At 39.9% G+C, this 13,609-nt stretch overlaps 1 protein-coding gene across 10 annotated transcripts in view; it reads left to right on the top strand.

Moving 5' to 3' along the window:
* Positions 1–13,609, top strand: part of EPB41L3 (erythrocyte membrane protein band 4.1 like 3) — a 137,801-nt gene that overhangs the window by 70,657 nt on the left and 53,535 nt on the right. For all 10 annotated transcript variants that reach the window (XM_018039677.1, XM_018039679.1, XM_018039678.1 and 7 more), the window contains exons 4-5: positions 9,421–9,525; positions 11,011–11,053. In XM_018039677.1, the coding sequence (XP_017895166.1) occupies positions 9,421–9,525; positions 11,011–11,053 (148 nt within the window). The remainder of the gene's footprint in view (positions 1–9,420; positions 9,526–11,010; positions 11,054–13,609) is intronic.

The raw sequence follows: 13,609 nt of genomic DNA, 5'->3' as shown, positions 1-13,609 counted from the left end.
AGACTGTTGTCACAGGCCAGACACCATCATCATCTTTTATTCATGAGTTGACCACGGACTCTTGCTATTTTCTAAATGTAGATTAAAAAAAAAAAAACAAAACTTAAATTTCAGGGCAGACAGTATTAGAACATTTTTCAAACAGAAAAGGGAAAGCTGAGGAAGAAATGACTTACGGAGTCCAGGTGTCCGATTCAGGCTCAAGCTCCAGCCAGGTCAGTTTGTGGAGCTCTTTCAGATGCTCCTAAATACCAGGCAAGTGGTGATGCCGTCATTTAGAAATTAAGAGAATTCCATTTGACCTTTAGAAGTGAGGAGACTGGAGAGGCATTCAGTGAGGAAATATGCAGTTACAGAAGGAAGCATGAAAAAAGAGATGGCATTTTGCTACAAGACTAATCCAAGGTAATGTGAGGAGAAATTCCTCCTTCAGATTCATGCCAGGAGCACTTATTAGGCACATATGTTGAATGTTTTTGGTGTTTAGGGCATTCTGTTGGGGACATTAAAAAGGGTGTCCAGTTTCCTGTCCTTGGGGGGCAAAAATGCAAGTTCACAAAGTGCATCAGTCGATGGGAAGGTATAATTTGCAGGAGAAAATCAGCAGTCTGTTTGAGGAAGATACATGGTGGAGAGATGGAAGTGCTTATAGGGCTGGTGCACCCTCAAATTTCAAACCAGCTGAAACAAAGGTACGGAAGTGTCAATTTCTCTGTAAGTTCTCAATATCGTATATATTTCCTTGTATTAACACACGTAGTTTAGCCTAAGCTATGACAGACCTAGAGAGCATATTAAAAAGCAGAGACATCACTTTGCTGAAAAGGTCCATCTAGTCAAAGCTATAATTTTTCCTAGTCATGTACAGATGCAAGATCTAGACCATAGAGAAGCCTAAGTGCCAAAGAATTGACTCTTTCAAACTGTGGTGCTGGAGAGGACTCTTGAGAGTCCCTCGGACAGCAAGGAGATCAAACCAGTCAATCCTAAAGGAAATCAACCCTGAATATTCATTGGAAGAACTGATGCTGAAGCTGAAACTCCAATACTTTGGCCACCTGATGCTAAGGGCTGATTCATTGGAAAAGACCCCGATGCTGGGAAAGATTGAGGGTAAGAGGAGAAGGCAGGCAGCAGAGGATGAGATAGTTGGATGGTGTCACCAACTCAATGGACATGAATTTCAGCAATAGTGAAATAGGGAAAGAGTGAAGGAGAGGGGAGCCTAGTGTGCTGCAGTGGACACAACAACCGAACAATGAAATGTAACAAGACTGTTTTTTTAAGTGACAGTTTATAAAAATGGACACACAGATCCTGAGGAGCCTCAGGGATGTACCCGCAACCTTGGTGCTGATGGCTTTGCTTCCCCCCCCCACCCCGTCGCCCCGTGTCCCCCTTCTGAGAAGTAGGGACCACTGATTACCTACACTTCTCAGGCAGGACGACAGTCTCTGCCTCATTTTCTCCATGATCGTGCAGCTTCAGAAAATAAGAACTGCAGCCCATCTTCTCAGGCGAGGACATTATACTTGACTTTACAAATTTCTCTAATTTCCTCGTTTAGCCTTTCTTACCGGCTGACTCATAGCTTTGTGAGACTGAAAGAAAAGGCAAATTCTATTGAAGTTTTGTACTGAGGTTTAGTACAATTTGGGCTCATGTTTGGGGCTCACAGGTTCCAGGGGCTTTTAGGAGGACGTGTGCACAGGCAATGGCACCCCACTCCAGTACTCTTGCCTGGAAAATCCCGTGGACGGAGGAGCCTAGTAGGCTGCAGTCCATGGGGCCGCACAGAGTCGGACACGACTGAAGCGACTTAGCAGCAGCAGTGCACAGGTGTGGGCTTCCCAGGTGGCGCTAGTGGTAAAGAATCCACCTGCCAATGCAGAAGACATAGGTTCAATCTCCAGAGGAGGGCATCACGACCCACTCCAGGGGTCGTATTCTTGCCTGGAGATTCCTGTGGACAGAGGAGCCTGGCGGGCTACAGTCCATAGCGTCACACAGAGGTGGAGGCTACTGAAGCGACGCAGCACGCACACGCGTGCACCGAGAGCAGCTCCTCCCTGCATCCTATCCCAGGCTCAGAGCCCTGTGTGTGCCTGCTCCTTCTGGTCTCCTCCCTAACGTGCTGGGCGAGATGTGAATGCCTCTGCTCAATCACAAAAGAGGAAATCAAGATATTTCTTAACCCACCTGGGTCATTTTTTAGTATGTTATCAGGTTCTTCAGTTAAAGTCTATATGTTTTGGCTCTCCCAAGGGAAAATGCCACCACTCAAAAAAAAATGTCAAACATTTTTAATTTTGTGTACCTTCTTCATCGTTTTCAACGCAAGTTCACTGTTTGGTTTGTTTACTGGTTGGTTTTATAGTTTGGTGATTTAACATTGCTCGTTTGTATCATTTTATTTCAGCATTTGACTGGTTTTTCATTTCTTGAGAACTTAACGATTTTAAGAAAATTTATTGGAAAGGATATCTTAAGATTTTAAGACTGTGTCTGTATGTAAATAAAGTTTATTATCATGTAGCTATCAGTGTTGGTCTAAGAGGCATGAAAAAACTGTTATGAAAAAGTTACACATTTCATCAAAAAAAGAAGCATTGCTTTGGAGTCATCTTATTTAAGAGTTTTTAAATTGTAAACTTAATTTAAGTGTACCTTTCAACCATACCTGCAAACCTTGAAAACCTACAAAGACCATGCTCCCACCTTCAGAAATTCTGATTTCTTTGTCCTGACATGGGTTCCTGGATATTGGTATATTTTTTACTGTTCCCAGGATCCAAGGTTGAAAACACTAGGTTAAATTATTGCTTCTGCAACATTGGTTATGATATGCTGGCAAGAAAAATTTTATGTAAATTTTCATCACATTACCTTTTTAATCTCTTGATGATATTTGACCAAAATGAGGTTCCATAAAAAGTGTAGGAGGGACTCTCCTGGAAGTCCAGTGGTTAAGACTCCATGCTTCCAATGCAGGGGCATGGGTGTAATCCTTGGTAGGAGAACTGAGATCCCACTTGCCATACAGCATGGCAAAAAAAAAAAATGTATAACTGGCTTGATAGCATGAAGAATGTCTTTACAGTCGGTTGAGGTAAGAAGTGATGCACAGACAGACGGCTGCAATGTAAGGTGGAATGTGGAAAGTGCCCTTTTGGTACTAGAAGTGCTCAAATGTCCAGAGACGAGAGACATCACATTTGGCTGAGAGGACAGGGAGTGCTATAAAGAAGTGGCACTAAAGAAGTGTTGTGAAGGGTGAGAGCTGACAGCAAAAGGCCAGGCAGAGCATTTAGGCACATTTAGAGCTTCACTAAGGGTAACACCCGTAATGGACTGAAACACATCAAGCCTGATTTACCCCCATGAGTTCATAGTGATAACATAAGACAAAAATTCTAACTGGTGACTTTTAGATGATGCTAGGGAGCCAGCTTGTCTTGAAATTGAACAGAGGAGAAGGTGCGAGTGTTGATCCTGGCTTCATCAAACTGTGTCACTGGATACATAATTTTGACAAAAAGACTCTCTTCATAGACATGCTCCAGCTGATCATTGGGGGAGCAATGATGAGGATTCGAATATTCCCATCTTGCCATCTCAAATCGATGGGTCTAGGGCAACAATCATTAGTGACTGTGCTTCCGAGATGGCTTAGTGGTAAAGAATCCACCTGCCAATCCAGGAAACATGGATTCAATCCCTGGATCAGGAAGATCCTCTGGAGAAGGAAATGGCAACCCACTCCAGTATTCTTGCCTGGGAAATCCCATGGACGGAGGAGCCTGGCGGGCTATAGTCCTTGGGGTCGCAAAGGAGTTGGACATGACTTAGCAACTAAACAACAACAAAATATTACAAAAAAGGCAGGAGTCACTGTATGCCTCTTGATGAAATTTCACAGCATCTTTTATAGCAAACAGTCAAGTAAGAATTCTGGTCAAGCTTCTAGATTTTACTGTCAGTTTACAGGAGATACAAAAGACAGAGGAATATGTTACATTACACCCTGAAGATGCAAGCAGCAAGTCTAGACTGACGGACCTCTGCAGGCAAATGACCTGATTTCCAAAACAAGTTAATTTCAACAGGAAAACCAGGATAAATGGAAAGCTTGCAGATTCAGAGAGACTACGGAGATATGACAGCCTATTGCAGTGTATGGGCTTATCAAAGAAAATGAAAAGAAAATCTTTGAAACAATTGGAGAAATTAAAGTCCTGACTACATATTTGGTGATAGTATGGACTGATTGCTAATTTTGTTTAGATGTGATAAAGGCATTGCAATTATATTTTTTGAAAGAGCAGAGTTACATGCTAAGATAAATAGAGACAAAATTATTTGCTTAGATGCTTCCAAATAACTGGGGGGTAGGATGAGGGGAGCAAAACTCAGATGAACCAAGGTTGCGATCTTCAAAAGGCATTTGTTAAAACTGGGCGATAAGTACACAGGGTTTGATGATACTGTTGTCTCTACTTTTGGAACTGTTTGAAATTCCCCAGTCCTGAAACATTTTGAAGTTAATTTTTAAAACTTGTTCCTCTAAGCAGACAAGTGAAAGTGAAAATAAACATTTTAATATAAACTTCCCAGGTGATGCTGATTGATAAGCTATGCCTTGAGAAACCAGTGTTTTACAGACATAAAAATCTTGGAGTAACTTTGACTTCAAGAAGTTTCATTAATGTTGCAAAAAGACTTGTTTCATCTGCTGTGTTTGAGTGGCGGTGATGGCTGTATCCTCATCTTCTCTATTAGAAATCCAATTTTAAGAGGAAAAAAGGGTCAAGAGAGGGCCCTTTTTGGTTTGTTGTTGTTTAATCACTAAGTTGTGTTCAACTCTTTTGCGACCCCATGGAATGTAGCCCACCAGGCTCCTCTGTCCATGGGCTTTCTCAAGCAAGAATGCTGGAGTGAGTTGCCATTTCCTTCTCCAGGGGATCTTCCCAACCCAGGGACTGAACCTGTGTCTCCTGCATTGGCAGGGAGATTCTTTACCCACTGGGCCATCTGGGAAGCCCATTGGTTTGTAACTGCAAAGCAAACTCAGCATTTTGTGATGTTCATGTGTTAATAGTGAAGGGTTACATGAACTGTGAATGCATTTGTGTCAGAGACATGACTTATCAACTCCCAGGAAACAGCAAATGAGATTTAAAAGTGTTGTGTCTCCAGTTAAGTAAATTATCCATTGATTTTAGAATAACTCTGTCCAAAAAAACTTTTTTTAATCTACTGAATTCTTGACTCATTATGGCAATATATAAACACACCCCATGAAAATTAGGTGCCTAGATTTGATCACTTCATGAACATCCTTTCTCTGGGAACCAAATATTTAACATAAATTCTCTAAAAGTTCCGGGTGACTGTTGAGCTTTAGTCATATTTTAGATATTGTTACCAAAGATGCATATGATGTCAAACATGGAGAAATAATTGACTTGAAAAACTTGAATAATATGCTGGAAAAAAATCATCTGCGTAAAAAGAATCAGTTTAGGGGAGGTGAGAGTGATTACAGAGGGGATCCTGTGTGGGGCTGGAAAATAATCCTGTTTTGTGTCCTGTCTCGACTCCAGCCATTGCCAGGGTCTTTCCCTTTACGTGTGCAGAAGCCATGTCTGGGCTCTGGGGCAGCGAGCTGTGATCATAGTGATGTTGGCCATGAGCACAGGGGCTCCATAGCCTCGAGTCTGTGATCACCTGGCTCCTTATGGAGTCTTTCATTCTCAATCAAGGATGAGCAGGAGAAGGCCCACATAATGTGAGAGGCCTTTCTGGTGTCATCCAACTGGCTGGCAGCGATGGTGAGATTTAGTAGATAGGAATTTCATTGTTTACATATAAACATCTGTAGTGAAAGTGAACGTCACTCAGTTGTGTCCAACTCTTTGCAACTCCAAGGGCTATATGCAGTCCATGGAATTCTCCAGTCCAGAATACTGGAGTGGATAGCCTTTCCCTTCTCCAGAGGATCTTTCCAACCCAGGGATCAAACCCGGGTGTTCCGCATTGCAGGCGGATTCTTTACCAGCTAAGCCACAAGGGCAGCCCAACCATCTATAGTAAGAGAGATCAAACCAGTCAACCCCAAAAGAAATCAACCCTGAATATTCACGAAAGGAACTGATGCTGAAGCTCCAATGCTTTGGCCACCTGATGTGAAGAGTCGATTCATTGGAAAAGACCCTGATGCTGGGAAAGATTGAAAGCAGGAGAAAAAATTGATAGAGGACAAGATGAATGGATGGCATCACCAACTCAATGCACGTGAGTTTGTGCAAACTCTGGGAGATGGTAAAGGACAGGAAAGCCTGGCATGCTGCAGTCCATGGGGTTGCAAAGAGTCAGACTTGACTTAGCAACTGAACAACAATGACGTTATAGTAGATTCTAAACAAACCATCTTGGTTCTTAGAGCCAAAACAGAGAGAAACAAATTCCCCCAAACCCCTCAGGGTTAAGAATGGACTACTATGTTATTGTCTTAAAAACTGTTTATTAGCGAAAGAAAAAGAAAGTTATTTTGCCCTGAAGCTGGTTATTTCTATGTGGAAAAAAAAGAAAGGACAAACTAATATGAATATAGAAATTTGTGGAAAAGGAAGCCTGAAAAGAATTTTGTGTGTGATTAAATTTAATTGTGCACGGGGATGATCCAGAGAGATGATATGGGGTGGGAGGGGGGTTCAGGATTGGGAACTCATGTACACCCGTGGCGGATTCATGTCAATGTATGGCAAAACCAATACAGTATTGTAAAGTAAAATAAAGTAAAAATAAAAATTAAAAAAATAATAAATAAAATAAATTTAATTGAATGAATGAATTTTAATACTGTATTAAAGGTGTAAAATAGCAGAAAACTAAAAAGTATATGTATGTGTGTGTGTATAGAAATATACAGTGTTCAGATATGTTTAAGAAAAATAGTCTATTCAAGAGAAAGCTGTGGGTCACTGTTGTTCAGTTGCTAAGTCAGGTGACCCCATTTTTTCACCCCATGAATTGCAGCATGCCAGTCTTCCTTGTCCTTCACTATCTCCTAGAGTTTGGTCAAATTCATGTCCATTGAGTCAGTGATGCCGTTGAGCTATCTCATCCTCTATCATCCCCTTCCCCTTTTGCCCTCAATCGTTCCCAGCATCAGGGTTGTTTCCAATGAATGAGCTGTTTTGCATTAGGTGGCCAAAGTATTGGAGCTTCAGCTTCAGTCCTTCCAGTGAATATTTAGGGTTGATTTCCTTGCTGTCCAGGGGATTCTCAAGAGTCTTTTCCAGTAGCACAGTTTGAAAGCATCAATTCTTCGGTGCTCAGCCTTCTTTTTGGTCCAACTCTCACATGGGTCATTAATAGAAATCAAATGGTGAGGAGCCAGAAAAGTAAGAACCAGCTAGCACAGTGGTCTCTGCCTGAGCTAGCCTTTCCACCTGTTAAACAAAAGGAAGAAGATAGATCATTAAAATGATGTCCAAGGCTGCCTGCAGCATGATGAGAATAATTCCTCCATTGAGGGCCTGGCTGAGGTCCGCTGGGTCAAAGAAAGTAGAAGTTTCTGTAGAGGAAGGTTTATTTATTTATTTGTGTTTGTTTTGTTTTTGCTCATTGAGAAAGTACGTGGCCAGACACTGGTGTTTATTTGTGTGTGTGTGTGTGTTGTGTATATTGTGTGTTGCTTAAAGCAATAAAAAAGAGCAGGGTATTTTTTTAATTGTTTATTTATTTTGGCTACACTAGATCTTAGTTTTAACATATGGGATCTAGTTCCCTGACCAGGGATTGAACCCAGGTCCTCTACAGTTGGGAGTGGGGGTTCTTGGCCACTAGACCATCAGGAAAGTCCCAGAGCAGGATATTTTAATGTTGTGTGTGTGGTGAGTTGCTTCTATCCTGTCTGACTCTTTGCAACCCTGTGGACTGTAGCCCGCCAGGCTCCTCTGTCCATGGGTTCTCCTAGCAAGAATACTGGAGTGGGTTGCCATGCCCTCTCCAGGGGAATCTTCCTGACCCAGGGATCAAACCTGCATCTCTTATGTCTCCTGCACTGGCAGGCTGGTTCTTTACCACTAGCACCGTTTTAGTACTAAGGATGTTTATCAGCCCCACAAGGAGCCGTGTTTGTTCTCCTATAACAAAAAGGCAAACTGAGTCCTACATTACATATTCTGCCACTTGTCAGTCACTGAAGCTGATAACAGCTGATGTTTGTGGGATGCTCAATGTGTGTAATCATTGGACCAAGTTTGAATGCTTTTGTTCTGGGAGATAGTGAAGGACAAGGGAGCCTGGCATGCTGCAGTCCATGGGGTTGCAAAGAGTCAGACATGACCGAGTGAATGAACAACGCTGCAAAGAAGCAGATGGCATCAAACCCATTTTACAGATGGAGAGAGGTCTGCACAGATGGAGGGGACATAAGGAAGATTCAGAATTAGGTTTATCTGTTAAAGCCACTGACATAGGCAGCAGCGAGACTGCCTCTCTCATCTAAGTCCTCTGAGCCTCTCTGTTCTTATCTCTTAAACTGGAGATCTTACCAATGGAAGCATCAGAAGAACCAGTTTGTGTTTTTGTGTGTGTGAAAACTTTAGAATTTACTAAGAATTTTTCAGAAGTAACATGCCATTATTTACAAATATAAAATTTAAACTAGCAGGCGGCATTTTGTTGTCATACCATTTACTCATATCCATTGGGTGTTAAGCAGTTTTGCTAACATGTAATTTATTTTCATACATTATTAAACTTTATTCAAATACAACATTGATTATTTAGCTAGCTATAAACCAGGCTTCACTTTTCTATCCTAAATTTATCTTTTCTCCTAAATAGTCATGCTTGAGGGGGCTGAGTAATTTCCAATATATTTGCGGTTGCACAGTAATACATACCACTTACAGATCTTCTGAATACTTTCTCTTTTGGCATGCCCATTGTTTATCAGTTTTCTTATTTTTCTCTTACTGCATTAAATCTTAAAGACAAATATGCTTAATGTACGAGATGTGAAATGTTGCTACTATGCAAACAAAAAGTAGTTTAGCTTAATTGCTGATGGTTAATCCATCTCAGATTCCACGGCCAAGTTGAAAGAGCTTTGAGGTCTTACATGAAAACATAATAGATACTGTTTATCACCATAAATTAAGCTGATGGATTTTTTTCCCCAGATGATTGCCTTTTTTCCAGGCAAGAAAACTGGAGTGGGTTGCCATTTACTACTCCAGGTGATCTTCCCAACCCAGGAATTGAACCCACATCTCTTGCTGAATTGATCACACCCACTCATCATTTACTGAACAGTTACAGCAAGCAACATTTTAAAGTGTACCCGTTTTAATGGTAGCAATTGAAGAACTTTTTTGGTAACTTGTTTTTCTGTTTTGTTCTTCATAGAAACGCTCCAGAGGCCAAGTGCTGTTTGATAAAGTCTGTGAACATCTGAATTTGCTAGAAAAAGACTATTTTGGGCTTACATATCGAGATGCTGAAAACCAGAAGGTGAGTGGTTCAAAGCAATAGAGAATCTTCTGGCTTCAGCTGCCCTTCACTGCAAGAAAGGGAACTGAAACTGAATCGGTAGATCATCTTCTCCACCCGCCCCTCATACCCCTACACCTCACATTTACTGTCTGAGGCCCTAAATGCTGTTTATCACCTTATTTCTTCATGAAGGAAATTATCAACAACTTCCTTCAATCTTGAGTCTTTTGGAAACAGGAAGTCAGTGTTTCTGCTCTTCATGCTTGAGTTCTTTATGCTTCCAGAAAAGCATTTTATATAGTGCTTTGGGGAGGGTATGATAATATTTCAGTGGATTTGAGCTGCTGAGAATCAAATACATTGATACACAGAAAGCATGTTCACTGGATGCTGTCTTATTGTTAATTCATCTTATTATGCTTTCATATTCTGGCTGCATCACAATATGAGATGGGTCTTGTCTTAGGTATCCAGTCTACCTCTGTAGACTCTCACAGCTGATGCAGCCTCTTTAGGCCTTTTCCTCATTTATCCTCTCAACCACCTGAAAAATGAGGAAGAAGAAATTGTCTCCTTAATGCTGGAAACTGAGCCACCACGATCGTGTTCATAAATGTTACTTGTTTGGTTGTCATTCTGTGAATCATACTTAATCTTGACTGGAGTCACTGGATGGTGTCTTAACTTCATCATTAAATGCCTGAGTGTTCTGATGAAGAAAATCATAAAGTCTCAAACAAGTGTTTGTTTGTTAGGAATGCATTTAAGAAGGTGCTTTAAAATCTATAATCACAGAAGTCACTACATGGGAAGCTGACCAGCTCGGACATCAGTGGGGTCACGTTACACGTAGCCAACTCTATGTGTTCTCAGGTTCTGTATCTGCAGATTCAACCAACAGAAGATCAAAAATTTTTTTTTAGAAAATTCCAGAATGTTCCAAAAACAGAATTTTAATTTGCTGGTATACCAACAGCTCTTTCTATTGCATTTCCATTGTATTAGGTGTTAGAAATAATCTAGAGATGGCTTCAGGTATGTGAGGGGATTGCATAGGTCGTATACAGATACTGTGCTGTTTCATATCAGGGACTTGAGCATCCCCAGATTTCAGTGTCATCTGGGGTCCTGGGACCAATCCTCTGCAGTGACTGGGGGATGGCTGTATCTTCAGTTTTTTCTCCTCATTTGTTTGAACACAGAATCCACCATCTTTTCTACTCTGTTTCTATGCTAGCTTGAATCCCTGAAGGGACTTGTAAAAGAATTTTGTCCAGCCTAAATCCTGCACATACACGCATCTTCTCAAGAGACAAGAGCCTGGGCCCTCTCGGGACGAGTGAAGGCAGCTGGACATATTAGGGGCAGGACCCAGCTGGGGCCCCTTCCAACAGCCATTCCCTGCTCCCTCCCAAATGCACTTAGCACATGTCTCTACCCACTCAACAAGAAATCATTTCTGTTCTTCTCTGATTCATATTCAGACTCTCGCTTCTTTTTCAGAACTGGTTGGATCCTGCTAAGGAAATTAAAAAACAGATTCGAAGTAAGTTCTTTTGGATTATTTTGTGTAGAAATGGGAGGGAGACTTTCAAACCGTGGGCTTATCTGAATTAGTACCTCATACCCACGTGGCTGGTGTGGATACAGTATTTTGAAAGACAGATTGAGATCTCAAGTTTTATTTTTGGCAGATTTGTCTGGCTCAGATACCCATCATCACCCTTTATGAATTATTACAACCTGGGAATAAAATGACATGACTTTTGACCTAATCCCTTACCTGTACACAGATGTGAGATATGATTTAATTAAGTGGTGCCCCCGTTGACAATCATTTTAAAGTTCCAAACTTAATTATTAATGTTATATTGTGCCTAACCAAAGTATGAAAGGCAAGCAGTCAAGCTAGAAGTAACAGTCATTTAATAACAAGTCAGATTGAATTTTACTATCTGATGATAGCTTCTTTCCTTAGCCCCTAAAGGCAAATTAAGAAATGCACATTTCACATTTCCTAATGGACAAAACAACTGCAGGAGCAACACAGAAAGTTTAAAACAGGTAACTAATAAGTATTAGACAGGGTGCTAAATCTTAGTAGTAATTAAATGCTAATTAAAATGAGACATTTTTTCACCTATTCAGTGAAAATGGCACTGTAGCATAGGGAGTTGAGAATGAGGAATTTTTTTTTTTCAACCCTTTTCTATAGCTGTTGCTTTTTGCTATGGATAAACGGTAAAAGATAGATATTCTTTATACTTTCAAATAACTAATTAATTTTTTCAAGCAGTTCATTTTTTATCAATAAAACCTAGTTTAATTGTCCAGAGCGAAGATTTTAAAATTTTAATAATTCCCTGCACTGGCAATTTTGTACTTAATTGGGAGAAATATAACCCTTTAAGAAGACACTTTTTGTCAATATTTATTAGAATTTAAAAGGTACTTATTTTTTGACCCCCTAATTTTACTTGTAGAAGTGTTATCAGTGTATGCGTTAGACAGGAGTATGTGCATATGTACATGTAGGAAAGTTCATTGTAATACCATTGGCATAGCAGAAAACTGTTTCAACTTAAATATCCATGTATAAGGAAATGATTAAATCGAAATGAAATAGCCATACCTTGAAATACTAGGTAGCTATTAAATAGAATGAGATAGAATATAGTTTTAGCTCTCATTAGTGAGACCTTAAAGAAATAAATCATATTTGTTTAAACAGAATTATGCATAGGGACCTCCCTGGCAGTTCAGTAGCTAAGACGCCACGCTTCCGCTGCAGGGGGTGAGGAGGGTTCAGGGAACTAAGACTCCAACGTGCGGTGCAGTACGGTGCAGCAAGACAGAGTTATGCATGTATATAGGTATGTGGATATTTGGGAAGAGCATGAATGTTATTAATAGTAAATACCCCCCAGAAATGTCCCTGCAGGGTAAGGGGTTGAGAACAACTAATTTTTTCTTTAACCCTTTTCTGTAGCTGTTGCTTTTTACTATGGATAAATGGTAAAAGGTAGATATACTTTATAATTTCAAATAACTAGTTGATTTTTTCAAGCAGTTCATTTTTTTTTGTCCATAAAATCTAGTTTAATTTCCAGAGCAACTGATTCTATTTGGAGACAAAATTTAAGACCAGTTTATTAATAAGAACATCATTCCCATCGAAGTTTTCAACAGTTTACTATTGAAAGAGAAACACATCTTTCTAGTGCCTTTGAATGTGTTGAGACCTCCAAATACCCTACATGCAAAGAAAAAGTAATTAGTAGTAAGCAGTTTGAAATGGTTTAATGCTAGGTAATATCTCAAAATAGTGAATTTTTCCTTAGGTAGTAGAGAGGCTGGAATTATTTGTACAATGAAAACATCTTTACCGCATTTTTGAGAGGAATTTGGTGTCATCGCTAACAAGAAACTTGATAATGAAGTAGTTTGATGGAAATAAATTGGGATTGAAACCAGGGAAAGCTACAGGTGTGATAAGTAGGTAAAAACACACCTTTATCCAGAGAGGTCCAGTAAAAACTTTAAGATGATGAATATGTTCTGAGAACCTTTTTATGGAGTTATTAAAAGCAGATGTGCTGAAATATATTTTAGCATTTTGTGTGCTTTATTTAAGTTCTTTATAGTCGCCTAATTAATAAATTACTATTTCATACTTGGGTGATTTATAGTCACAAAGCACTTTGAAAATGTATTAAATGTTCAAGGATAAATCATAGTACTGTTGCAGGAAAGGCTGTATGTATCAACAGGTAGTATTTTGCTGTTAATGGAATTCTTTTTTTTTTTTTCCTCTCTTTATTTCCCATTTATCCCTTCTACCTTTCTTTCTAAGAGACAAGCTAAAGGGACAATCAGACATGAGATTTAAAGGAAATTTTCCTCATGTAGATTAGACAGTGTTTGTGACAGCAACATAAAACCAAGAGATAATCGTGCAGACAGAGGAGGCACAGAAAACTGGGATTTTGGGGAAATGGAATTTGATGTTTTTATCTTTATTTCTCATTGTTTCCTGTGTACTAAATACCTTCTTTCCAGCAAAGTTACATTCTGTTAGTATCAAGGCGGGAAAGTATTATCA

The sequence above is a fragment of the Capra hircus genome, chromosome 24, assembly GCF_001704415.2.
Source record: "Capra hircus breed San Clemente chromosome 24, ASM170441v1, whole genome shotgun sequence".
NCBI classification, from domain to species: Eukaryota; Metazoa; Chordata; class Mammalia; order Artiodactyla; family Bovidae; genus Capra; species Capra hircus.
This window is presented reverse-complemented; position numbering and strand designations above follow the sequence as displayed.